The 25,083-nt window shown below is 39.0% G+C and overlaps 1 protein-coding gene across 1 annotated transcript in view; it reads left to right on the forward strand.

Moving 5' to 3' along the window:
- Positions 1-3,353: 3,353 nt before the first annotated feature.
- The window catches only part of LOC110285761 (membrane-spanning 4-domains subfamily A member 4D), a 25,722-nt gene continuing 3,992 nt past the window's right edge, over positions 3,354-25,083 (forward strand). Inside the window, exons 1-6 of the mRNA XM_021152153.2 lie at positions 3,354-3,715; positions 12,643-12,802; positions 14,393-14,512; positions 17,191-17,247; positions 21,685-21,807; positions 23,069-23,170. Of these exons, the coding sequence (XP_021007812.1) occupies positions 12,668-12,802; positions 14,393-14,512; positions 17,191-17,247; positions 21,685-21,807; positions 23,069-23,170 (537 nt within the window). The 5' untranslated portion in view covers positions 3,354-3,715; positions 12,643-12,667. The remainder of the gene's footprint in view (positions 3,716-12,642; positions 12,803-14,392; positions 14,513-17,190; positions 17,248-21,684; positions 21,808-23,068; positions 23,171-25,083) is intronic.

Here is a 25,083-nt window from a genome sequence, read left to right on the forward strand (position 1 = left end):
ACAACACAGATAGGATTTGCTCGAAAGAACTATTTCTAAACAGATCCACATCCTCCTTTGCCCTATTAACCTTTCTGTTCTGCTATATCTGATAGGTGGTGGGCTAGAATGGAGTTAAAGCATTTAAGTACACTTATTACTAAAGTAAGGTTTTGAAAAATATAACTCAACTGCTACCAACTGGGTATAGGCTCATATCTACAGGACATGCCTGGCTATACATTTATTTTTGGCTTGCTGAAGTAGTGCTGTGTAGTGAAAAATAAGATTAGGGGGTAACAGACCCATCGGGAGTGGGGAAGAAGAAAGGGCAACTATTGGGGGATTTTGTAATGATGGAAGTTTTTAAATTCTGATGTTATAATTTCTTTCAGTAAAATATCCAGTGATATCATTACTTAGGGGAGCAGGATTATGATTGTATAAATAAAGATTCCTGAGCTATTTCGGGCCACTTGCTTGACAGTCAACAGGAGGTCAGTGTTTTCCCTTTGGCCAATGCCCCTTCCCATTGTCCATACCAGAATCTTCCAGCTGGAACTGATCTCCAGCAAGAAAGAATTAGAGACAGGGAAGAGGCTGGGAGGTAGAGGAGTGAGGGTAGAAAAGTGAATTGATATCATCTTATCAAGGTTTCTGCTGCTGTTATAAATATCATGACCGAAATCAACTTGGAGAGGAAAGTGTTTATTTTAGCCTACAATTGGAGTCCATTATGAAGTTAAAGAGAAGGAAGGCAATGGAAGCATAAATGGAAGCACAGGCTATGGAGGAATGCTGCTTAGAGGCTTGTTCCCTATGGCTTGCTCAATCTGCTTTCTTATATACTATCTAGGAATACTTGCCAGGAGTGGCACTGTCCACCATGAGCTAGGCCCTCCTACGTCAACTGCCAATGAAGAAAGTGCTTCACAGACTTGTCCAAAGACCAATCTAATAGAGGCATTTCTCAGTTAAGATTTCTCTTCCCAGATAACTCTAGTTAGTGGTGAGTTAACAATAACAACAACAACAACAACAACCATAGAAACAAAAAGGGACCAAACAGACAAAGATAGAAACAAACAAGACAGATATAGACAATGTACAGTGTATGGGTGTATCAAACTGAATCCCATTAACCTGTATAACATTTGATAATTTTTAGAATGACAACTAAAAATATAAAGAAAGACTGGATCAAAGCAGAAAAGTGTTCTAGACAGGATTCTTCCTTGTTTCTAAGTTTCTTTGACTTTGATGCCTACATCTCAGTTCTACTAATTCACAGGGTCAGCCCAGTTCACTGTATCCCATGCCATCTAAGCTGCACAGTCTGTGTTTATGTTACTACATGATTATACAGAAAACTTATAATCTTGTCATTTATGTCAGTTTAAAAAAAAAACTTAATCAGGAAGCTTTTAACAGATATTTCACTGTCTTTTCTTCCCAAACATAATACCTTTTGATTCCTAAGTATTCACATTTGGCAGCTATAAATTTTGACTCAAACATAGAAAATTCTAGGTGTCATGAAGATAGGTGGGGCTGGAGGAGGTGCAGGTCTATGGGCAACTGTCATCATGTGCTCACGTATGTGCTGTGTCTCTGCACAGGTACTGGTGGACATATCCCCACTGAACAGAACCTCTCTACACATGCTCTATATCCTGACTATGAGGAGGTGGCACCTCACCTCTTTAACTTGACCTAACATTGTAGTGTGCCAAACCTGCTCTTTGCTCACTTTACCATCTAGAGGGTCTGTGTCTGGGTGTAGTGTCTTATGTTTTTTTCCACAATAATAAATGCAATGAATTTGTTGGTGTCGACTTTCTGCATTCCCTTTCTGTATCCTCACATATGATTACCCCTTAACTCAGAAAATGAAACATTTAAATTATCAGAATAAAATTAGCTAGAGAGCAGATAAAGAAGATGAAATCAACAAGTTGTTGAACATGTTGTCTTTTCTCCATTGTATGGTTTTGGCTTCCTTATCAAAAATCAAGTTTCCACAGATGTGTGAATTTATATCTGGGTCTTTGGTTGATTCCATTGATCTATGTGTCTGTCTTTATACCAATACAGTTTTTAACCACTATTGCTCTGTAGTACAGCTTGAGGTCAGGGATGGTTATTTCTCCTGAAGTTTTATAGTTCAGGAGTCCTTTGACAAGATCTAACATCCCTACATGTTGAATTATTGGGGAGATCAGTGATACAAGCCACATACCTAAATATAATCAAAGCAGTACACAGCAAGCCAATAGACAATATCAAACTGAAGAGAAACTTAAAGCAATTTCACTAAACTCAGGGACAAGTCAAGGCTTCTCATTCTCTCCCTATTTATTCCATACAGTACTTGAAGCTCTAGCCAGAGCAATAAGACAACTGAAGATCAAGGAAATACAAATTGGAAAGGAAAAAGTCAACGTATCCCTATTTGCGGATTATATGAATGCATACATAAACAACCCCAAAAATTCTATCAGAGAATTTCTACACCTGATAAACACCTTCAGCAAAGTGGCTGAACACAAAGTCAAAGAAATTAGTAGCCCTTCTTTATACAAATGATAAGCAGGCCGAGGCCCTTGGTATTGCGAAGATCATATGCCCCAGTACAGGGGAATGACAGGGCCAGGAAGCAGAAGTGGGTGGGTTGGGGAGCAGGGCAGGGGGAGAGGGTATAGGGGGCTTTGGGGATAGCATTTGGAATGTAAATGAAGAAAATATCTAATTTAAAAAAAAGAAATTAGTGTTTACAATAGCCATGAATAATATAACATATCATGGTGTAACTCTAACCAAGCAAGTGAAAGATCTGTATGGCAAGAACTTCAAGTCCCTGAATGAAGGAACTGAGGAAGATACTAGAAGATGGAAAGATCTGATATGCTCTCATGGGTAGGTAGGATTAACAGTGAAGATGCCCATCTTACCAGTAGCAATCATTATTAAAATGTCAACACAGTTTTTTATAGACCTTGAAAGAGCAATGCTCAACTTCATATTAAAAAAAAAAAAAAAAAAAAGCAAAACCAAGCAAACAAACAAAAAACCAGGATAGCCAAAAACAATCTGCCAAGACAATAAATACCTTAGAACCATGGACTGCCTCTTTTTATAGGGGTCCATCTTGGGGAGCTATGGAGAAGGCCTTCACCTATAGAGCCTTGTTTAGTCTCCCATAGAAAGCCTCTCTGCACTCCCAACCATGACTGCCACCAAGCTCAAGTCTGCAATCAAGCCAAGGACTCTCCCTGTGGGGTCAGCCTGAGCTCCCCTCTCTTCCCGCGACCCCGCCCGCCCAGGCGAGATCATCAGGCCCAGATTCCTTTCTCAGCTCTTTCGCAACTTCCAGCTGCTCCTGGACTTCCAAGGGAACCCCACAGCCCCGGCTTCATCTCAGGCCTGAGGACCTCCGAGCCTGTTCTGGCTGTCCCGCGCCTCTGACTGTGCTTTCCCAGTTTCCGACCATCGTCTCAGGGCTTCCCTACAGCCCAACAGGAGCCTGGACGTTGTGGGGTAAGAGCAGACAACTCCAGCATCTGGCATCCAGCATCAAGCACCCCACATCCTACATCCTTCCTGCCTCCCTGAGTGGCCCTGCCTTGTGACAGCGGGACCCAAGGACTCTACAACTGACACTACCATCGTGGTGCAAACCCAGCTCAAGCATACCCACAAATAGAGTCCCACATCGAAACTTCACATTACTCAAGGAGTAAGTAAACTTTGACCTAGTTCAAAAGATCTCTCTCTCTCTCCCTCCCTCCCTCCCTTCCTCCCTCCCTCCTCTCCCTCTCTCTATCCTTTCTTTCCTCCCCCTCCCCCCTCTCCCTCTCCCTCCCCTTCCCTCTCTCCCTCTCCCTCCCCCTCCCCCCTCTCTCTTTGTGTCTTTTCCTGGCCAGCTTCCCCCACCCCAGCCCCTTTGACTCTTAGCTACACTCTCCAAATCTCATTTTGACCTAACTAGCTAGCTGCCAGCCTCCACTCTCTGCCTCTCCCCCAACACCACAGCAAGGGCTACTACACAGTAACAGAGCTGCCTTTCAAAGAGCAGGGCCAGCCCTGAGATCTCTGCTTCTCATCAGCCCAAGCCCAACCTCACATCCCCTGTAGGTCAAAAAGCTAGATTCTCACTCAAATGTATAGTTGGCAATGTTCTCGCCCATTCTAAGGGCTTCCTAGTCACCTGGCCCAGTTGACTGTGTCCTTAGTTATGCAGAAGCTTTCTAGTTTTATGAAGCTCTGTTTGTCAGTTGTTGGTCTTTAATCTTGGACATATGGACACCTATTTAGAAGGTCCTTTCCTACACCTATATCATCTATGTTACTGACTATTTTTTTTTTTCTAGCAGTTTCAGTGTTTTAGGTTCCAAGGTTAGGTCTCTGATCCATTTGCAATTAGTTTCTGTGCAAAGTGATAGGGCTCTATTTTCATTCTTCTGCATGTAGACTTTCAGTTTTTCCAGCACCATTTATTGAAGATATCTTCTTTTCTCCAGTTTATGTTTTGTCATCTTTGTCAGGTATTAATTGGCTGAGGTTGTGTGTGTTCATATTTGAGCCTTTGTTTTTATCCCATTGGTCTACACATCTGTTTTTGTTCCAGTATCATTCAGTCTTTCTTGACATGGCTCTGTAATATAGCTTAACATCTGGAATAGTAATCTTTCCTGCGTTGTTCTTTTTGTTTGAGATTGTTTTGTCTATCTGGGGTCTTTTGTAGTTCCATATAGGTTTTAGGAGAGTTTTCTATTTCTGTGAAGAGTGACATGGGGATTTAGATTGGGATTCCTTCGAATCTGTAAATAGATTTTGGTTAAATGATCATTTTCACAACGTTAATTCTACCAGTCCATGAGGTCATTTAGCAAGGTCAGCTAGCAGATTATCCTCTGTTAAGGGCCCAGACAAATTAGTATGTGCCCATAGATGACTTACAAATCACAGGAAAGTTCTGCTTTGTAATAAAAGTTGTTACTTAAATAAAAGTGAAGATATGGTAGATTTATTTAAGGCCAGAATAGAGGTTTCAATGGCTGGGAACAGTTTAACCATATTGTGAATCAGAGTAGAGATTAAAAAGACAGTCTTGTAACTTAGTAAAGGCAAAAATCACAGCAATTAATTCTGTCCTGTGAGCAGAAATTTCAGAAGTTTCTTGAGAAAAAGTTTCACCATTCATAGTCACAGCCTTGCCTTTTGCTGACCCATCAGTAAAAACTAAAGCTGCACTGGGAAAGGGCTCAATGGAATACTGGAAGGGAAAGATAATCTGTTGAGTCTTCAGAAAAATGGTTAACAAAGGAAGACTGGGCAAATGGGATACAATCTGGCCTGTAAAGTTAATTAACACAATCTTCCAAACTTCTGAATGTAAAAGGAGCTCAGTCCTACTCCAATTGGTGTGTCTCTGTGGATGTGGGCTTTAAGACCCTTATCTTAACTGCCAGGAAGCCAGTATTCTGCTAGCAGCCTTCAGATGAAGATGTAGAACTCTCAGCTCCTCCTGCACCATGCCTGCCTGGACACTGCCACATTCCCACCTTGATGATAATGGGCTGAACTTCTGAACATGTAAGCCAGCCCCAATTAAATGTTGGATATATATATATATATATATATATATATATATATATATATCTCAGTCAGTTGGCTCAGTCAGTTGTTTATTATTATAAGGCACTATAATCTTAAAAAAATCTCTTCTCATTATTTCCATTCTGTGCTTCTGTGCTTGCATCCTTTAAAAATCACAAATGCCACCAAAGTAACATAGGAAGTAATAAATTTCCTAGGAGTGACAGCCAGATGGATCCACTCCAAGGGACCATCTTGCCATAGCACACATGTAGGTGTATGAACAGTAGGTAGTACTATAAGGTCCCATGACTCATTAAGCTTTACCCTCTGTAATTGTTTGCTAATAGCCTGCTCCACGATTATAAAAGCGTTTCTTGCTTCCTCAATTAAGGAGCATGGAGACTGAGAGTTGGAGTCACCTGTAAGGATGCCAAAGGGTTAAGCTCCTCAGTAGTTAATTTAATAAAAGGATGAATACAATACCTTCTCCTCAGATTCTTTGAAAATCATTTACTGTAGTTAATTTGCTTAAATCTAGCTGTAAAAGCTGATGGGCCACAGCATCTGAGTAAATGACTGTCCCCAAATAAGAGAGAGGTGGTTCCACCTGTGTCTTTTCCAGAGCAAGCTTTAGATCAAAGTTGGCAAGTTGATCAACAGTAACTTATAAAGCATCTTGCAAAATGGCTCGATCTGAGTGAGCCAAAAAAAATCATCTATATAATGAACCAAATACACACCGAGATAACTGAGTCTCACTTCTGTAAGAGTCAGATCAACAAGCTTTTGGCACAGGGTAGGACTATTTTTCGTTCCCCGATGAAGAACTTTCTGATGAAAGCATCTATAAAGCTGTTTTAAATTCACAAAGAGAAGACTAAAAGCAAATCTCTTTCTTTCTGCAGGGGCAAGAGGAATAGCCTGTCCTTAGTGATTATAGAGAGTGCCATGGAGTGTGAGATATTGAAAGCCAAACACCATCTTCTCAAAACCTTACAGTTATAAACAAGCATTGTGAGGGTTTTTTTTTTAAGCCATTGTAACTCCTAAAAATTGTAAAACAAACGTAGTACCTTATCTTTGAAAGCTTCTCTAGATCTAATAGAAGCACAAATAACATGAGAATAATTATAAATCACAGAGGCACAGGCTCTGGGGATTAACTCCCATGGGGTGAACATGTAAGACTGTGTGACACACCGAGCATTTCCACAGGATCTCATCAGCAGTGCTGAGGGGAAGCTGAAACTGAAACAGATCCTTTCAGGGAAGGTGAAACAGAAAGTTTAGGGCACATGGTAGATGAAGCAAGTTTCAAGTAGCTCCAACAACTTCACACATTACATACATGCATACATACATACATTTTTGATTGAGTCTAGATGGTGAACCTGGTTCTCTGGATCTTCAGCTACTCTGGGAACCTGTACTTTGGAAGCCAGCACTGCAGTGGTGGCTTGTGTGTGTTGCTGGATCTCAAACCAAGAAGGATCCCTTATCTAGTCTCAGCAGTGTAGAGAAAACCAAGAAGAGTAGAATCACAAAACACTATTGAGTACCCAGTTATCAATGTTGCCACTGCTCCTATGGATGCTTCCTACAGTGGACTTCTAAGACAGCTTCACTTACTGCTAACACTATCATGGCTGAAGAAGCTACACAGATCCTGCATTTCTGCATATCTAGAACCAAAGTCACTACATTGTACCCAACCCACATTCCTGCCCCTGAAGGCCTTTCACAAATCCAGCTGTGGATGAGGTCACTACTTGATTAGATGCACAGGTGTCCCTCCATCATCTCACTCTCCTCCATTGTGATGGCTTTGCTCACTCATCAGCCCTCTTTCAGATGCTCCCATCTCCATGAAGCTCCTCTTCATTCCAATGTTTGCAGTCAGTGGTGACCTCTGAGCTCTCCAGAGGCTCTGCTTTACCAGGCAGAGAACAGATTGTCCAAGATTCTAATGGCAGGCTTCCTTAGTTCACTGAATTTCCTAGGATTTCCCTGAATTTGTTCCTGAGTTTCTGAATTTATCAAACTCCTTGGAGAGGAGAGTTTATGAAACATTTTTTATCATTGTATCTGAGGCCCGTACTATGATTCACTAATGTAAACTTAACCTAAGAAATGTGTATTGAGTAAGACAAATGATTCAAGTAGTGTTATGTGACTCTGGTTAGTTCATATGAGGATAAATTGTGGTATCAAGAAAACCTTGGCCCTTGCTCACTCTTTCTATTTCACCATGCAACAGTAACTTCTCTCATTTCCAGTATTAACTGTCTTACATTGTGACTTAGCCAGATAACCTTAAGTAGAGCTGCCAATTTCTATGTTAATGCTTTTTGTTATGCCAAAAATGGGTTAAATAAACCCCCCTTCTTTATAATCACCTAACATCAAATATTTTATCAAAATAATATGAAGATAGTTTTGATTTCATGGGAGGCATTTAAAGTTTATGAGAATAATAAGATTATGCAAGAAATGGCTGTGGTTAAGTTTTTCTTAGGGAATAAGCTTTTTCACTGAAACTGGAATCTTCTTAGACCCAGAAAAGCACTGTATTCACTGTTGCTGTGTAACAATGACGAATTCATTACAAGTCTCTGACAGCAGAGTTTCCTGCACACACAATACATTTAAGATATATATACACAGTTCTCTAGAAAAACACATGTAACTAAAATATGTGATTTTTTTAAAACATTTGCAAATGCCATCTAAATGGTGTTAGTCTGAGTATGTTAAATCTTTAAAATTGTATGTTTGTTGTTTTTGATATGTCTGCATTGTTTAGTTTTAATTTTACTTGTTATTAATACCTAATAAACAAAGTAATGGGTCATAAAAACATTTTCATATCTCATAGCATTTTGTTTATATTCCTTTGTCAGAGTTTTACCAAAAGTAAATCTCCAAACTTATCATCACAATAAGCAGTATTACTTTCTTGTGGAATAAAAACTCTGTTAATGGGAGCCACTCCTTTTGAGTATATTTCACAATAAATATACACACCTTGGAGGAAGAGTCAAAAGTCAGTTAACAGTTTTTATAGAAAAGTAGGAAGTGGTTGTGTTCTTTCAGAGATTCCTATCACAGCCTTTATGATTTAGAAAGGTGCTAGAAGAATTATGCAAATTTAAGCTAAGGGAGATGCTGAGTGTGGGGCGGCCACTGGCTCTGTACAATGACTCTGGGGTGCCTTTCCAGAGCTTGGCCCTCCTCAGGCACAGAGGACAAGCATTGTGGAAGTAGGTAGGTGCAGGAATTTGCCTTCCTAGGCTTCAACATGATGGCTTTTCATTTACTGGATGAATATGGAACATCTAAGTGAAAATGAGAAAAATGAGGTCACCTTTCACTGAATACACTAGGCTTTGGACCTGAGTGAGGTTGAATGCACACTTAACTGTACCTTGGGAGGCAGTTTTTGGTGCAAAGAATAAGGACAAAGAAATAATAAAGGCTTGTTTAAAGTGACAGCAATACTTTCTCCTCCAGTGTCTATGACCTCACCAGTCACAGGAGCTCCCTGGTGGGTTATCCAGTCCTAAGTGGTCATCTCTAAACACATGTACATACAAGCAACATTAAATGGACCCAACATTGTGTGTGTGTATGTGTGTGTGTGTGTGTGTGTGTGTGTGTTAAATCATATGCATATTTAACAATAATAGTTAAAGGGAATGAGGTCATGAATATAAAGGATGTAGGAGATCATAGGAAACGTTGAAGAGAAGATTGGAAGGGATAGAAATTCTATGAATACAGTATTCAAGCATAATGTTCTCAAAAATAAAATAAATAATCATATATTTAAAAGAAAGTAAAAGGAAATGATAAAAGCTTTAAGAAAACCTCAACTGCTAGGCAGTGGTGGTGCATGCTTTTAATCCCCGCACTTAGGAAGCAGAGGCAGGCAGATTTCTGAGTTTGAGGCCAGTCTGGTCTACAGAGTGAGTTCCAGGACAGCAACTGAGCACTGTATGAAGTTTTTTACTTTGTATTCTTTCTCTACCCACAGGATATGAAAAACATGAAAGTGATATTTAAGTTATTGACTGATCATTTCACATATTGTAAATATAGAGTTTTCAGTTACAAATGTTCATGTGAAGTTCTCAAGCACTAATATTTATCAATTAGCACATGGGTACAACAGTGTATATGTCAGTATGAATATAAAGGTAGCAAAACTTCCAATTACAACACTTGAAATAATAATAAAAATATATTTTTCATAATTGCAAGAAAATTATGTTACTTAATTCTGCTTAGATTTTGCCTTCAAAAATACACCTTGATCAATAATCTTTTCAGAGTTACATAAAGCATGGAATAGAAAAATGTACACTCCCATATTAAAATATTTTAATGTGGTAAAAAAGTTAAAGTCCTTTTTCTTTCAACTCCTAAATAATGGAACATTAATGAAACATTCAAAATAAAATAATGAAATCAATAAAGTAAAATGAATTTTAAAAATTACCTTCCATAATACATTAATCTGTCACCTACATATTATTCTAAAAATCCATGAGTTAAGACAGTATCTGCTCCATGCAGAATTTGGTGGAAATTCAGATGATGGATGCTGAACATCCTGATATGATTAGTCTGCTCTTGGGATGGACTGTGACCTGAAGTAGGACTTAATGCATCACTGGCTTCATTTAGAAGACACGCAAGCCAAGAGCTGAAGCCTCTGGTATAGATGTTCATCAATGGAAGACACCGAGAAGACTCTTAGCAGTGAAGATCAGAAAGATGCTTGATAGCAATTATGTCCAATGCACTCTTGCACAGATGAAGTCAAAGTGATACAAAGAATGTCAGTAACCAGGAATTCCCATCTTAATGAAAGCTATGAAAAAAACTTCAGATTATTCAATCTTTTATGTGTATAGGTGTTTTGTCTGCATGTATGTCTGTATACCACATGTATACCACATGTGTGCTCAAAGACAAGAGTTGTTTGTGTCCTAGAATTTTAGGTATAGATGGATATGAGCTGCCATATAAGAGCTAGGAATTGAACCTGGGTTCTCTGGAAGAGCATCATGTACTTTTGTTGTTGTTGTTGTTGTTGTTGTTTTGTTTTGTTTTTCCAGACAGTGTTTCTCTGTATAGCCCTGGCTGTCCTGAAACTCACTTTGTAGACCAGGCTGGCCTCGAACTCAGAAATCCGCCTGCCTCTACCTCCTGAGTGCTGGGGTTAAAATCACTGAGCCATCTCTCAATCCCTCAGATTATTGGATCTTAGGCAAAGGCTTTTCTCTACTCAGACTTCATTTTTATATCAGCGTCAATTACCAAAAACTGTTGAGATGTAGGCTTGTTTGTTGCTTGTTTCTATTTTCAGTTTGATCAAAGAGAGTCATGTCCCTCTTTAGATTCACATCCTTATGCTGGCTTTTTAGTAACGAATAGACAACCAAGAGGTTGTCTTGACATCATAGAGATCTGAAGGTATTTCTGAGAGGTGGCAGCATTTCTTTCTTTCTCTCTTTCTTTCTTTCTTTCTTTCTTTCTTTCTTTCTTTCTTTCTTTCTTTCTTTCTTTCTTTCTTAATCATTTATTTATTTATTTATTTATTTATTTATTTATTTACACTCCAGACCCAATTCCCCTCCCTGTCCATCCTTCAATCTTTCCACATCCCATACCTCCTCCCTGCCCCGCAGTCTCCACAAGGATGTCCCCACCACACAACGCCCTCCCCACCAGACTTCTAAACTCCCTAGGGCCTCCAGTCTCTTGAGGGTTAGGTGTATCTTCTCTGACTGAACCCAGACCTAGCAATCCTCTGCTATATATGTGTTGGGGGCCTCATATCAGCTGGTGTATGCTGCCTGGTTGGTAGTCCAATGTTTGAGAGATCCAACTGGGCAGAGGTTCTTTATAACTAATGAATAAGATGTGCACTTCAGTGAACTAAACCCTTCACCTTGGGCTCTCTTAAGAACACCTTTGCCTTCTGGAACATGAAAGGGAAGTGCAGGCACATTTTTTGCTACTTTATTGGATTCTTATATCTACCACCTTCTCTGCTACAATTTCACCCTAATCCCTTGTAACACTTGAAGACTAGATAGGAGAGAAAGAAGGTTAGATTGGGAAAGGGAGCTTACATCTCTTTAGACGACTTCCCGCTGATTAGGGGCATCAAGTTCCTGAGGGCAAATCCAATCTTAGTCATCAGAAAATCTCTAACCAGCAACCAGAAATCCAGCAATCCAGCAGCAATAGCAAAAGCAGCAAAAACAACAGCAGGACTAGCAGGCACCCGCAGAGGGATGAGTTGGGGTAGTGTGGGGTGGGGGAAACAGCAGCCAACACCAGCTTTCTCAAGGCTATGCCCTCTCACATTTCTACCCTCTCATGTGTCCCCAGAATTCAAAACATTTACAAAATTGCAAAAATCACACCCCTCCTACAGTTCTAGACCATCCTAGTTATCAGCTGTGGCTAACCTGAAGCAGCCTCATATCTCACACCTGGGATTAAAACAAAAACAAATTTACATATTATAACTACCTGGGTTTTTTTAAGAAACCATAATTCTCACTAGAGGGAAGTACAGGGAGTGCTTAAGTTCTTGCACTGCAGGTTGGTTGAGTAGTTCACAGGCAGAGGGGAGTTGTATCTGCCGGAAGCCAGAGACTCTATGAGGAGACTGCACAGATGTGATGGGTTTCTTTGTTGTGGGACCAGATGGTGAAATGGGGTGCACCTCCTGAAGATGAAGTCAACATGCATAAATGCTCCAACTACTAATTTGAAATGTGATGTCTAAAGTATTTGTGGATAGATAAAGAAAAAACATGAGCATTCAAGATAAAATTGGAAATAGAATTGGAAGAGTTTCTCTTACAAGAGAATAAATTTTTTTCTATTTTATCTAAGCTATTGTTTATTATTATTATTATTATTATTATTATTATTAATTATTATTTATCACATGGGAAGATTTCATTTGGAATTTACCCTTAAATTGGAATGTAGCATTGAATTATTTCCAGAACTTCATCCACAATTTCATTCTTATTTCAGTACTGTTTCTGCTGCCTTGGAAACCATGCAAGGACTGGAACAGACCACCATGGCAGTGGTTCCTGGAGGTGCTCCGCCTTCAGAGAATTCTGTTATAAAATCACAAATGTGGAACAAGAACAAAGAGAAATTCTTGAAGGGGGAACCCAAAGTCCTTGGGGTAAGGCATCTTTGAATCACAGGGGAGAATGATTTTGTAAATATATAAATGACTTTGAAAAAGAAAAAACAGATACTCAATGCTCTGTCTCAGTAGCTTCATGGTACATCATCACATCCCAGTGTTAATAGCATTTGATTTTATTTTTTAAATACATTCTATTAGATATTTTCTTCATTTACATTTCAAATGTTATCCCCAAAGTCCCTTATACCCTCCTCCCACCCTACTGCCCAACCCACCCACTCCAGCTTCCTGGCCCCTGGCATTCCCCTATACTGGGGCATATGATCTTCGCAAGACCAAGAGCCTCTACCATCACATCCCAGTGTTAATAGCATTTGATTTTCATATTTATCATTTGACAATTGACATGTTAGTCTACACATCATACTTTCAGTTTAATTATCTTTAAAATATTGAGACTGCAGGAATTATCTAGTCTGTAGATCATCTAAGATGATCATATCTAACTCAGTGTAGAGAAAAAGCTATAAAGCTACAGCTGTGGCCTGGCCCTTTGGCTGACAAACCCATTCTGTACTGTACAATTGCTCTGCCTTTCTTTCACCTGCTACTCAGATGATGGGAAATCCTCCATTCTGCACATATTTCTGTCTCCAGTAAAATTGAAGGGGAGACAAAGATATGTACACTCCCAATGATGAGCACTCTGACCTTAGTACTTTGTCTTCTATTAGTTTATTGATTTCTATAAATATTAATTTAAAATAAATCATAATAATATCAAGTAGTAGTAAATCTTTTTAAATTATTATATTTTTAGGTTCATTTGTTTGTTTCTGTTTTGGGTTTTTTTGTTGTTGTTGTTGGTTTTGTTTTGTTTTTAGTCTTTTGAGACATTCTGTCTTTGTGTAACTCTTGTCCTGGAACACAGGCTGTAGACCAGGCTGGCTTTGAATTCACAGAAACTGCCTCCCTGCCTTCTGAGTGCTGGAATTAAAAGCCTGCACGACTACTGCTGCCCAGCTCAATCTATTCTGTCGTATTACATGAGTAGCTATTTCTTTTTCTGAGGTTTGGTACATGGTATTCTTAAGGACGTCTCTGTTTCCCCTGTGTATTGAGTCACTTGGCCTCTTCTCTTGGGTTTGCACATATCATATCCCCTGAATGATTCCTGGAAGAATTAATCACTTGTTTTCTGTTAGCTTGGCTAGCAAGTAATTATTTTATTTGTCTTAAAAAAATAAACCTTAGGTTTTGTAAGCTTTCTCTCCATAGAAGTATCTATGGAAAGAATTTCCCTCTAAGTTTTGAAATTACTGAAATGTGTGTTTCTCTCTCTCTCTCTTTCTTCTCTCTCTCTCTCTCTCTCTCTCTCTCTCTCTCTCTCTCTCTGTATGTGTGTGTGTGTGAGAGAGAGAGAGAGAGAGAGAGAGAGATTCCAAGAGATGATTTATAAGCTAGTACATCTCATCTGTGTATGAAGGCAATTGACAAAAGAATAATATTTCATATTTATCTTTGAATTATGAAAAGAGGAAGTGTTGGTAACTTGGTGGTTTGATAGTACTTAGCATTGGCATCATTTTGTGGTGGATAATGTTTTTATTTTTTTGTTTCTAGGCTATACAAGTTATGATTGCTTTCATAAACTTCAGCTTAGGAATAATAATGATATTAAATAGAGTTTCTGAACAATTCATGTCAGTGCTCTTACTGGCCCCATTTTGGGGATCAATAATGGTGAGTAATATACAGTCTTGTATAACTGGGGATAATAACACCTTGTTGTGACTGTACTAACTTTGGGTGAAATTGTCTCTCAATTATTTCAAGTAGTCTACAAGTTTGAAAAGTGCATATTTAAACCTGATTCAGTGTTGTTCATGTTGCAGTATCCAAATGTCATTCATATAAAATCGGTGAACTGTTTATTTAATATGTCACTTAAGATATATTGTGACAGCATGTAGTCATGTACTCCCAAAAGAGTTACTTAAACATTGGCACAACTGATTTCCTCAGAAGTTAATGGCTAGTCATTTTGAGGTTCGTTAGAAAGAGGGATATTGCTTGCTGACCTATCTGTTTCACTGCTCATAACATTTTTACAAATATATTCTCAAACCAAGGATAACTGTCCTCCTATTGTTAACTTGGGGAATTGAGATCTGCTTCTCTAGCTAGGAAGGGAATCACAAAACTCTGAAGCCCATGAAAGAATGAATGAAACACGGGTGTTGTTGGCAAAGGAGACGGGAGAAAGCTGAGCAGGTGATTAACAGCATCTGGCTAATCAAATCTCAATAAACGCTTAAGAGAATAAGAAAACTGTACGTGAATTTTGTTTCAATTTTAAATAAAATAACTAATCAAAAATTTGAATTAGAATTTTGAAAGTTAAAAAACTCTGCACTATAATAAAACTTGAGAGAATTAGTGTTTTAGAGTTGAGTGTCAATTAAGTATAAAAATCAAACATTTCTCACCTATATGTTATGAACTTACAAGTAGAAAACAAAATGCATAACCTTGGTTATTTGTTATTTTACAGCTTAGAGTCTTATTCAAGTGATGCAAGGTTTCCATTTATTAATGAAGTGGAAAATGAGAAAATTTAGTTATGTGGTAGACCTGTTACTTTAGTTTTCCCTTCTTTTTACAACAGGTGTTTAAGATTTGAAGAATGCCACAGACTGCCATATTTTTCAAAGTTACACGACACTTTATATATCAGTAATAATACCAATAATAATGAAAATGATGATGATAATCCCATAAATAATACAACTAATAGCTTTCATATAATCTGGGGACATTACTAAGTGGTTTTGTATGTAATGTTCCACTTGAACCAATCACTACAACGTCTGAGAAATTTGCCTTTATCTTTACTCTATAAAGGAGAAATAAAATGAGACTAAGCGAAGTTAATTTTCTCAAGATGCATTCAGTCCATGAACAAGATCTCAGAATCTCATTTATCTCCTCACTGTCGATGCCTGCTTCAATCTTTATTTCCTACTCATTACCATCTTGGATAACAACTCCCATAATTCATGATGGAGGATCCACTTCAAGGTTTCAGGCCAGCAAGGGGAGCAATGGACAGACATGCAACTCCCCAGCCTCTCATCTATATCTTGATTTTAGTTTCAGTGATGTGGTCCTACTGACACTCCATTACCTTTTAAATCTTCTAAACTAAAATTTGGAAAGCACATCCAGACATTTGTATATTAGCTGACTAGTCTAAAGAGGTCAATTCAATCAAACTGACAGCAGTCATTTTGATTAAATTGAAAATAATGGCCAAATTGGCAGACTCAAATGAGCTACATATTGGAGTCATCATCTAAAATATAATTTAATTTCTTGCCATTATTTTATTTATAGCTTCCAATATTCATTTTCAACAAGGATAATTTCTTTTCTGTTTTTGCTGGGCTAACTTTTTTTTAGTTTGGTGTCACGTTGGCAAAATCTTGTTCTAAGGATTAAAGAGCTTTAGCCTTTGTTGCTCTTACCATTTTTGATAAGATAAAAGTTGAATACATTTTTAAAAAACCTTAATAAGAAATATCTGAAAAGACTTGATAATTTAAAAGTTTAAAAAGTCCTCAGTTTGTTTTTAAGTTTATGAAATATAATCTCAAAATGTCCTACATATTAAATAAATGTCTCCAGAGTAAGACACTGCAGACAGCTTTGTCAGTGTAATTAGAAAGATGATCACTCCAGCCATAGACCTGTAAGGGGGAAAAGTACAGCTAAGAGGGACCGTGGGTGACTTTTTCCTCTATACCGAAGCATAGAGAAAATACTATCAGAATTTTGAGACAGAGTTAATGGCTCCTACCTGTATCCCTTCACTCAGGAAGCTTAAACAGAAGAGTCACTCCAAGCACGAGACTGGCCCGGTTTATGTAGCAAGGTCCACGCCAACCAGAACTACATAACAAGACCTTACGTCAAACATCCAAGATAAACAAATGGAATAATCTATTAACAAAACCTTGGGCTGGTGAGATGGCTCAGTGGGTAAGAGCACCTGACTGCTCTTCCGAAGGTCCAGAGTTCAAATCCCAGCAACCACATGGTGGCTCACAACCATCCGTAACCGAGATCTGGTGCCCTCTTCTGGAGTGTCTGAAGATAGCTACAGTGAACTTACATATAATAAATAAATAAATCTTTAAAAACAAAAAAAAAAGCAAAACCTTGCTGGTTCTTCCATAACTCATTTTACTTTTCCTCTGCTCTCCTGGAGATGGGGAAAGCATGTGACATAGAAAACTGCTGCCTTTCAGACAGTCGGTCACTTTACTAAACCCAGTTGATTGACAAGTCAGGGTTAGTATGCTATGAGTTATACCAACTGTTTAAAGATGTTTAACCTGGATATTTCACCTCATTTCCAGTTCATTTTCTCAGGATCCCTGTCAATTGCAGCAGGAGTGAAACCTACAAAAACCATGGTATGTATTTTGGGTTATTTTGCTTTCAATAGGGAGTAATTTCATCAACTATACATTCTGCTAAGATATAAAGGGGTTAATTTTATCTTGCAACAGCCACAACTACAAGTTTTGGAAGGACCTTACTTTCTTTCTTTCTTTCTCTTTTTAAATTTATTTATTTATTTTAAACTCCAGATTTCATTCCTCTCCGATTCCACCCCCATACCACATCCCATACCTCCTCCCCACACCCATGTCTGCACGTCGTGGCCTTCCCCACCAACCACCTCCACCCCACCACACCTCTAAATGTCCAGGGGCCTCCAGTCTCTTGAGGGTTTTGTGCATCTTCTCTGACTAAACCAAGACCTGGCAGTCCTCTGCTGTATATGTGTTGGGAGCCTCATAACAGCTGTTGTGTGCTGCCTGCTTGGTGTTCCAGTGTCTGAGAGATCTCCAGGTTACAGGATTATTGAGACTGCTGGTCCTTCTCAGCTTCTTCCAGCTTTCCCCTAATTCAACCACCGGAGTCAGTTGCTTCTGTCTATTGGTTGGGTGCAAATATCTGCCTCTGACTCTTTCAGCTGCTTGTTGGGTCCTTCGGAAGTCAGTCATGCTATGTCCATTTGTGTGAGTGCTCCATAGCCTCAGTAATATTTTGGAGTCTTGGGACTTCCCCTTGAGCTGGATCTCACTTTGGGTCTGTTGCTGGACTTTCTTTTCCTCAGGTTCCTCTCCATTTCCATCCCTGCAGTTCTTTCAGACAGAAACAATTATGGGTCAGAGTTTTGCCTGTGGGATGGAAACCCCATCCCTCACTTGATGCCCTGTCTTTCTGCGGGAGGTAGCTCTACACGTTCCCTCTCCCCAATGTAGGGCACTTTATATAAGGTCCCTCTCTTTGATGTCTGAGAATCTCTCACCTCTCAGGTCTCTGGTACATTCTGGAGCGTCCCCTCAACCTCCTACCTCCTGAGGTTGGATGTTTCCATTCTTTCTGCTGGATCTCAGGGATTTCAGTCCTTTTCCCCACCCAATACCTAATCATGTTCCCCTCTCCATCGTCCCCCATTCTCTTTCCCTCTCAGGTCCCTCTCCCCCTCCTCCTGTGGTTGCTTTCTTCTCCCTCCCAAGTGGGACAGAGGCATCCTCACTTGGCCCCTTCAGCTTGTTGACCTTTTTGAGTTCTGTGGGCAGTACTTAGGTACTCAGTACTTTTTTTTTTTTTTTTTTTTTTTTTTTGCTAATATCTACTTACTAGTGAGTACATACCATATATGTCCTTTTGGGTCTGAGTTACCTCACTCAGAATGGTATTTTCTAGTTCCATCCATCTGCCTGCAAAACACATGATGTCCTCATTCTTAGTAGCTGGGTAGTATTCCATTGTGTAAATGAACCACATTTTTTGTATCCACCCTTCTTTCGTGGGACATCTGGGTTGTTTCCAGCTTCTGGTTATCACAAATAAGGCTGCTATGAAAACAGTGGAGCATGTGCCCCTGTGGCATGGTGGAGCATCTTTGTGGAAGGTGGAATCTCATGATCACTTTGATTTGTGTTCTTCTGATCATTAGGGGCTTTGAACATTTCTTTAGGTGTTTCTCAGCCTTTCGAGATTCCTCTGTTGTGAAAATGGGGTTTAGTTCTATACCCCATTTTTTGGTTGGGTTGTTTGTTTGGTTTTTGTGGTTAGCTTCTTGAGTTCTTTATATACTTTGGATATTAACCCTCTATCAGATGTGGGGTTAGTGAAAATTTTTTCTCAATCTGTAGGTTGCTGCTTTGTCTTATTGACTATGCCTTTTGCCTTACACTTTCCAGTTTCAGGAGGGGCATCTTTTGAGTATATTGCAAAGAATGGTATCGCTGGGTCTTCAGGTAGACCTATTTCCAGTTTTCTGAGAAACCTCCAGATTGATTTCCAGAGTGGTTGTGCCAGTTTGTAATCCCATTTATCAATTCTTGATCTTAGATCATGAGCCATTGGAAATTTCCCCCTGTGCCAATGAGTTTAAGGCTCTTCCCCACTTTTTTCTATTAGTTTTAGTGAATCTGGTTTTTTGTTGAGGTCCTTGATCCACATGGACTTGAGCTTTGTGCAAGGTGACAAATATGGGTCTATTTTTATTTTTCTACATACAGACTGCCAGTTAGACCAGCACCATTTGTTGAAGATGCTTTCTTTTTTCCATTGTATGTGTTTGGCTTCTTTGTCAATGATCAAGTGTGTGGTTTTTATTTCTGGGTCTTCAATTCTATTCCATTGATCAACAGGTCTGTCTCTGTACCAATACCATGCAGTTTTTACCACTATTCTCTGTAGTAAAGCTTGAGGTCAGGGATGGTGATTCCCCCAGCCATTCTTTTTTGGTAAGTATTGTTTTTGCTTTTCTGGGCTTTTTGCCTTTCCAGATGAATTTGAGAATTGCTCTTTCCATATCTTTGAAGAGTTGTGTTGGGATTTTGATGGGGGATTGTATTGAATCTGTAGATTGCCTTTGGTAGGTTGGTCATTTTTACTATGTTAATTCTGTCAATCCATGAGCATGGGAGATCTTTCCATTTTCTGAGATCTTCTTTGATTTCTTTCTTGAGAGACTTGAATTTGTTGTCACACAGATCTTTCACTTGTTTGGTTAGAGTTACCCTAAGATATTTTCTATTATTTGTGGCTATTGTGAAGGGAGTTGTTTCCCTAATTTTTTCTCAGCCTGTTTATCATTTGTATAAAGGAAGGCTATTGATTTATTCAAGTTAATTTTATATCTAGCCATTGTGCTGAAGTTGTTATGAATATTGATGCAAAAATTCCCAATAAATTTCTTGCAAACCGAATACAAGAACACATCAAAAATATCATCTACCACGATCAAGTAGGCTTCATCTCAGGGATGCAAGGTTGATTCAATATAGGAAAATCCATTAACAATTTCACTATATAAACAAACTCAAAGGAAAAAAATCACATGCTCTAATAAAAAGAAATCAAGCACATTAATTAATCCAATAAGAGGCCTGCAACTTACCTAGCATCAAGACTGCATTATCTCGTTGAAAGTAATTTGATAAAAATACAGAACTTTTTATTGTAATTCTAAACTTTCAAACTAAGAGTCTACACTCATATTAGGTAACCAAGTATTCTATCTTGCTTAAAGTAGACTTGTTGGCATTTAAGCTGAGGACATTGGATCAGTTAGTCACTACAAGGAGCTGACCTTTCCTCTCAGTTACTGGGGCTCTATAACAGAGAAGTCTGTTATAGACCAATAACTGTTGCTGTCTGTAAGAATTATGGGATGAAAATGGAGAGGAGCCTGAGGAAAAGCAGGTCCAGCAACAGGCCCAAAGTGGGATCCAGCTCAAGGGAAGTCCCAAGGCCTGACACTATTACTAAGGCTATGGAGAGCTCACAAAAAAGAGACATAGCATGACTGCACTCCAGAAGACCCAACAAGCAGCTGAAATAATCCGAGCAGATATTTGCACCCAACCAATGGACAGAAGCAGCTGACCCCTGTTGTTGAATTAGGGAAGGCTGAAAGAAGCTGAGGAGAAGGGCGATCCTGTAGGAGGACTAGCAGTCTCAATTAATCTGGACCCCCAAGATCTCTCAAACACTGGACCACCAAACAGGCAGCATACACCAGCTGATATGAGGCCCCCAACACACATACAGTAGAGGACTGCCAGGTCTGTGTTCATTCAGGCATGATGCACCTAACCCTCAAGAGAATCGAGGTCCCAGGGAGTTTAGAAGTCAGGTGGGGTCAGGGTGGGGTCATCCAGGTAGAGACAGGGAGGAACAGGAGGAGGTATGGAATTTGGAACGGTCAGAGGGTGGATGGGGGCAATAAAATATGGAATTTAAAAAATAAATAAATTAATTATTTTTTAAAAATGGTGCCGTTTCTAAACTAGGGATAAATCAATCCTGTCTACCTCCTTAGCATCTTTCACCTACTCTGACCACTAAAATGTAGCTCATGTTCTAGATGCAGCGAACTTTCAGTTTGCTGAATAGTTTTACTTCTCACAATAAAGTTTATTTAACTGAACCATGAGAAGAGATTGTGGAGCTATATCTACAGCATAGGAGGAAATATGCAAGAGGGACCTGGCTGTCAGCATATACACAGGAACAGTTAGGCAGAGCATGGTGGAAAATGACAGACAGGCTTTCCAGTTAATGTGTCAAAGACTTTAAGAATTATGCTAGCAAATTTGAAGAGCATCTTGTGTCCCTGAGAATCACCTGGAGGAATATTCTTACGAATAAAAGTTATTATGTTTTTATTTTGGCAAGAGATTAAAGGTAACGATACTAAAAGGAAAGACACAGAGTCTACTTTTGGCAAAAAGAAGATGCATTAATAACGTCATGGTGTACTTCAAGTATTGATGGAGCTATACAAAGGATGCTATTGATAACTGATCCCCATTCTTTTCTAGATCATCAGCAGTCTAAGTGTGAACACTATCAGCTCTGTGTTGGCTGTGGCAGCAAGCATTATTGGTGTCATCAGTATGATTTCTGCTATTTTTCGCCAATTTAAAAGTCAGCCAGCCATCGTTGTGAGTATTTACTCTGATGGCAGGATGCCATGGAGATGGCATGGTCTCACTGACTCTTGCAAAAGCAACAGTCAACATTCTGATCACAAAATCAATGTTGGGGTGGTACCCAAGGAGGGACTCCCTGTCTTTAAGGAGAAGGGGAGCAGCAATCAGGGAAAGATTTGTAGGGTTGAGACTGGGATCAGAGGATGGAGGGAGCTATGACTGGGATGTAAAGTAAATAAAAATAAATTATTGGGAAAAATTAAAAGAAAATATGAAAATAAATCAATTTGGGATGTTGAAATGATAGAGAAGGGGAACAATATTTATGTAGGTATCAGGTGACATCTCCTTATTTCTCTCCTGATTAATGGATTAATTCACAGGAAAGGGACCATCTCTGATCACTGAGAACATTCAAACCTGCCAATTATAGTCACTAGTTCAATGCAGGAAAATTCGGAATAAATGTGCCACCTTTTTCTTCCATCTTGATCCTGTGTCTTGGTGAAGATACAGACAAGACCAAATGCATTGAGTGGTGAGGAGTGTGGTGCCCAACCCTCAATGATTTACCATAGTTGTGACAATCACTACCAAAATAGTGCATAATCTAGAAATATTTTATTACAGGGTGACAGAAGTTCAAAATAAATCTCTATCTCATAAAATCAGCTGTTGGCAAGGCAGTTGTCTTCCCTGTGAGCTTTAGGGAAAAGTAACTCTCTTGGTTTTTGTGTTTCCACCTTCTGTCTACATTCCTTGGCTCTTTATTCTGCCCTCTATTTTCTAGGCAAACACTGAAGCATCCTCAGTCTCTTAGACTAGGATTCTCCAGGATCTTACTTCTATGAGTAAAGATGTCATAATAACCTTAGACAGCCTGCACAGGCCAGGATATTCTGCCTATATTATCTACCCAACAACCTATATTCTCACTGTAAACCAGGCTAATCCCATCCTTGGGCTGGAACTATCCAGAAAGACTATCCTCTTCAAATATGAAATATTATTGTTTTCCCCATGTGAAATGTCTAGCATGGAGCACATCATGGAGTTAGGGGTCTCTGATAATTTTTATTAGTTAAAAATAAGTGAGAATATTAGTAACATTCAGGAGACCAAGAAATAATCTTAGCTTTGGGCTGTATCTAAAGCTGAATTTCCAAACCACTGGCTAGGGCCTTCCCTCTTTTAGCATGGTAGTCAGGAGGAGGGCATATTTCAAACATGTAATCTCCATTCTTTACATTCCTTGGTATGAATCTGTTTTTAGAGTTTGGATGTTTTGATGACAATTTTAAATATGCTAGAATTCTGCATTGCTGTGTCCATCTCTGCATTTGGATGTAAAGCTTCCTGTTGTAACTCCAGTGAGGTGAGTAACAGTTCCTGTTTGGTGATGCTTAGTAGGTCTCTATTGCTCTGTAATCAGTCATACAAATCTATCAGCTTACAGGGACATATCTTCTTATTCTCTTACCTTCTTGAATCAAGACTACCAACAGCTTAGCCTTGTCCCCTGCTCAGTCTTAAGAGGCTGTGTGAGAAGGGAAACTGAGGTTCCCTCTAGGTTTCCTAGTTTCATTAATAACAAAGTTTAAAGCCAGAGTAGGAAGAACACTCAAAGACACTTTTGAGGGAGGGAAACCAAACCAAACCAAACCAAACCAAACAAAAAAGGACAGACAAGCTGAAAATCCCCTCATCCTTCAGGCAGATGAAGATGAAGAGAAAGACTGCAGAAGGCCAGAAAGTTTGGGAAAAAATATTTAGGAGTGCCAATCTACTGCTCTGAGTTCAGAGGTCACCCAATTCCAGATTCTTGCATTGTAGAGCAAAAGACTGTACCAGGGACTCATATTAGAAATTGAGATTGGAGTCTTCCACTAGCAGCCTTTGGATGAAGACATAGAACTCTCAGCTCCTGCTGCACCATGCCTGCCTGGATACTGCCATGCTCCCACCTTGATGATAATGGACTGAACCTCTGAACCTGTTGAAGATGTGCTTTGAAGTGCATAAGTTAAACAAAACAGCACCTAACAGTATAGTACAGGAGTACAATGTAGTACCAGTGTTTAAAAGGCAGAGAATTGAACAATTCTGGCTCAAATTATTTGAAGAGTGGGCCTTTGTTCAATGAAGACATTGGTTGGTTGCATTCACAAGTTTACTGCCCTGGCATATTCTACAGGTTATTCCAAGTTGAACTGAATGGCTGCATGTAGGAGAATGCAAACAGATCCATACTTATCATGATGCACAAAACTCAATTCTAAACGATTCAAAAAGCTCAACTTAAAACTGCATACTCTAAACCTGACAGAAGAGAAAGTGGGGAATAGCCCTGAAATCATGGGCACAGGAAACAAATTTCTTAATGGAACTTTGATAGCACAGGCACAATAATCAACAATTAATAAATGGAACCTCATGAAATTGAAAAGCTATGTAAGGCAAAGGATACTATTAATCAGCTAAAGCATCATCCTACAGAATGGGAATATTGTTACCAACTCCACATCCATTAGAGGACTAATACCTAAATTACATACAGAACTGAAAACATGAAATATAAAATCAAATAACCCAGTTAAAAATTAGGGCACATAACTAACCAGAGAATTCTCAATACAGAACACTCAAATGGTTAAGAAAAACTTAAGGAAATGTTCAATATCCTGAGTCATCAGGGAAATGAAAATAAAAACTACTTTGAAATACACCTGTTAGAATGACTAAGGTCAATGGCACAAGTGACAGCTCATGCTAGCTGAAACTTCAAACTCATACAGTCACAATGGAAATCGATGTGGTGGTTTCTCAGCAAGCTGCAAATCACTCTACCTCAATATTCAGCTTGAGCACTCTTGAGCATTTAACCTGAGGTTGCTTCATATTACTACATAGACACTTGCTCAACCATGTCCATTGTGGCTCTGTTCAAAATAGCTAGAAATTGGAAACAAACTAGATGTCACTCAACAGAAGGAAGGACAAAGAATGTGTGGTATAGTTATACAATGGAGGATCACACAACTGTTGAAAAGAATGACATCATGAAATTTACATGTAAATTGAACTAGAAAGAACCATTCTGAGTGATGTATCCTAGACTTAAAAAGATAGATATTACATGTATTCAATTATATATGGAAATAATCTTTTAAGTCAATGATAAGCTACCATCAGTAGAACAACATGAGTTTTTCTACTAGCAAATAGAGTAATGAGTTAGTGTTTATAGATAGATCTCCTCAGGAAAGGAAATAAAATAGATAGGGATGG

This window comes from Mus caroli, chromosome 19, assembly GCF_900094665.2.
Source record: "Mus caroli chromosome 19, CAROLI_EIJ_v1.1, whole genome shotgun sequence".
In the NCBI taxonomy this organism is placed as follows: Eukaryota; Metazoa; Chordata; class Mammalia; order Rodentia; family Muridae; genus Mus; species Mus caroli.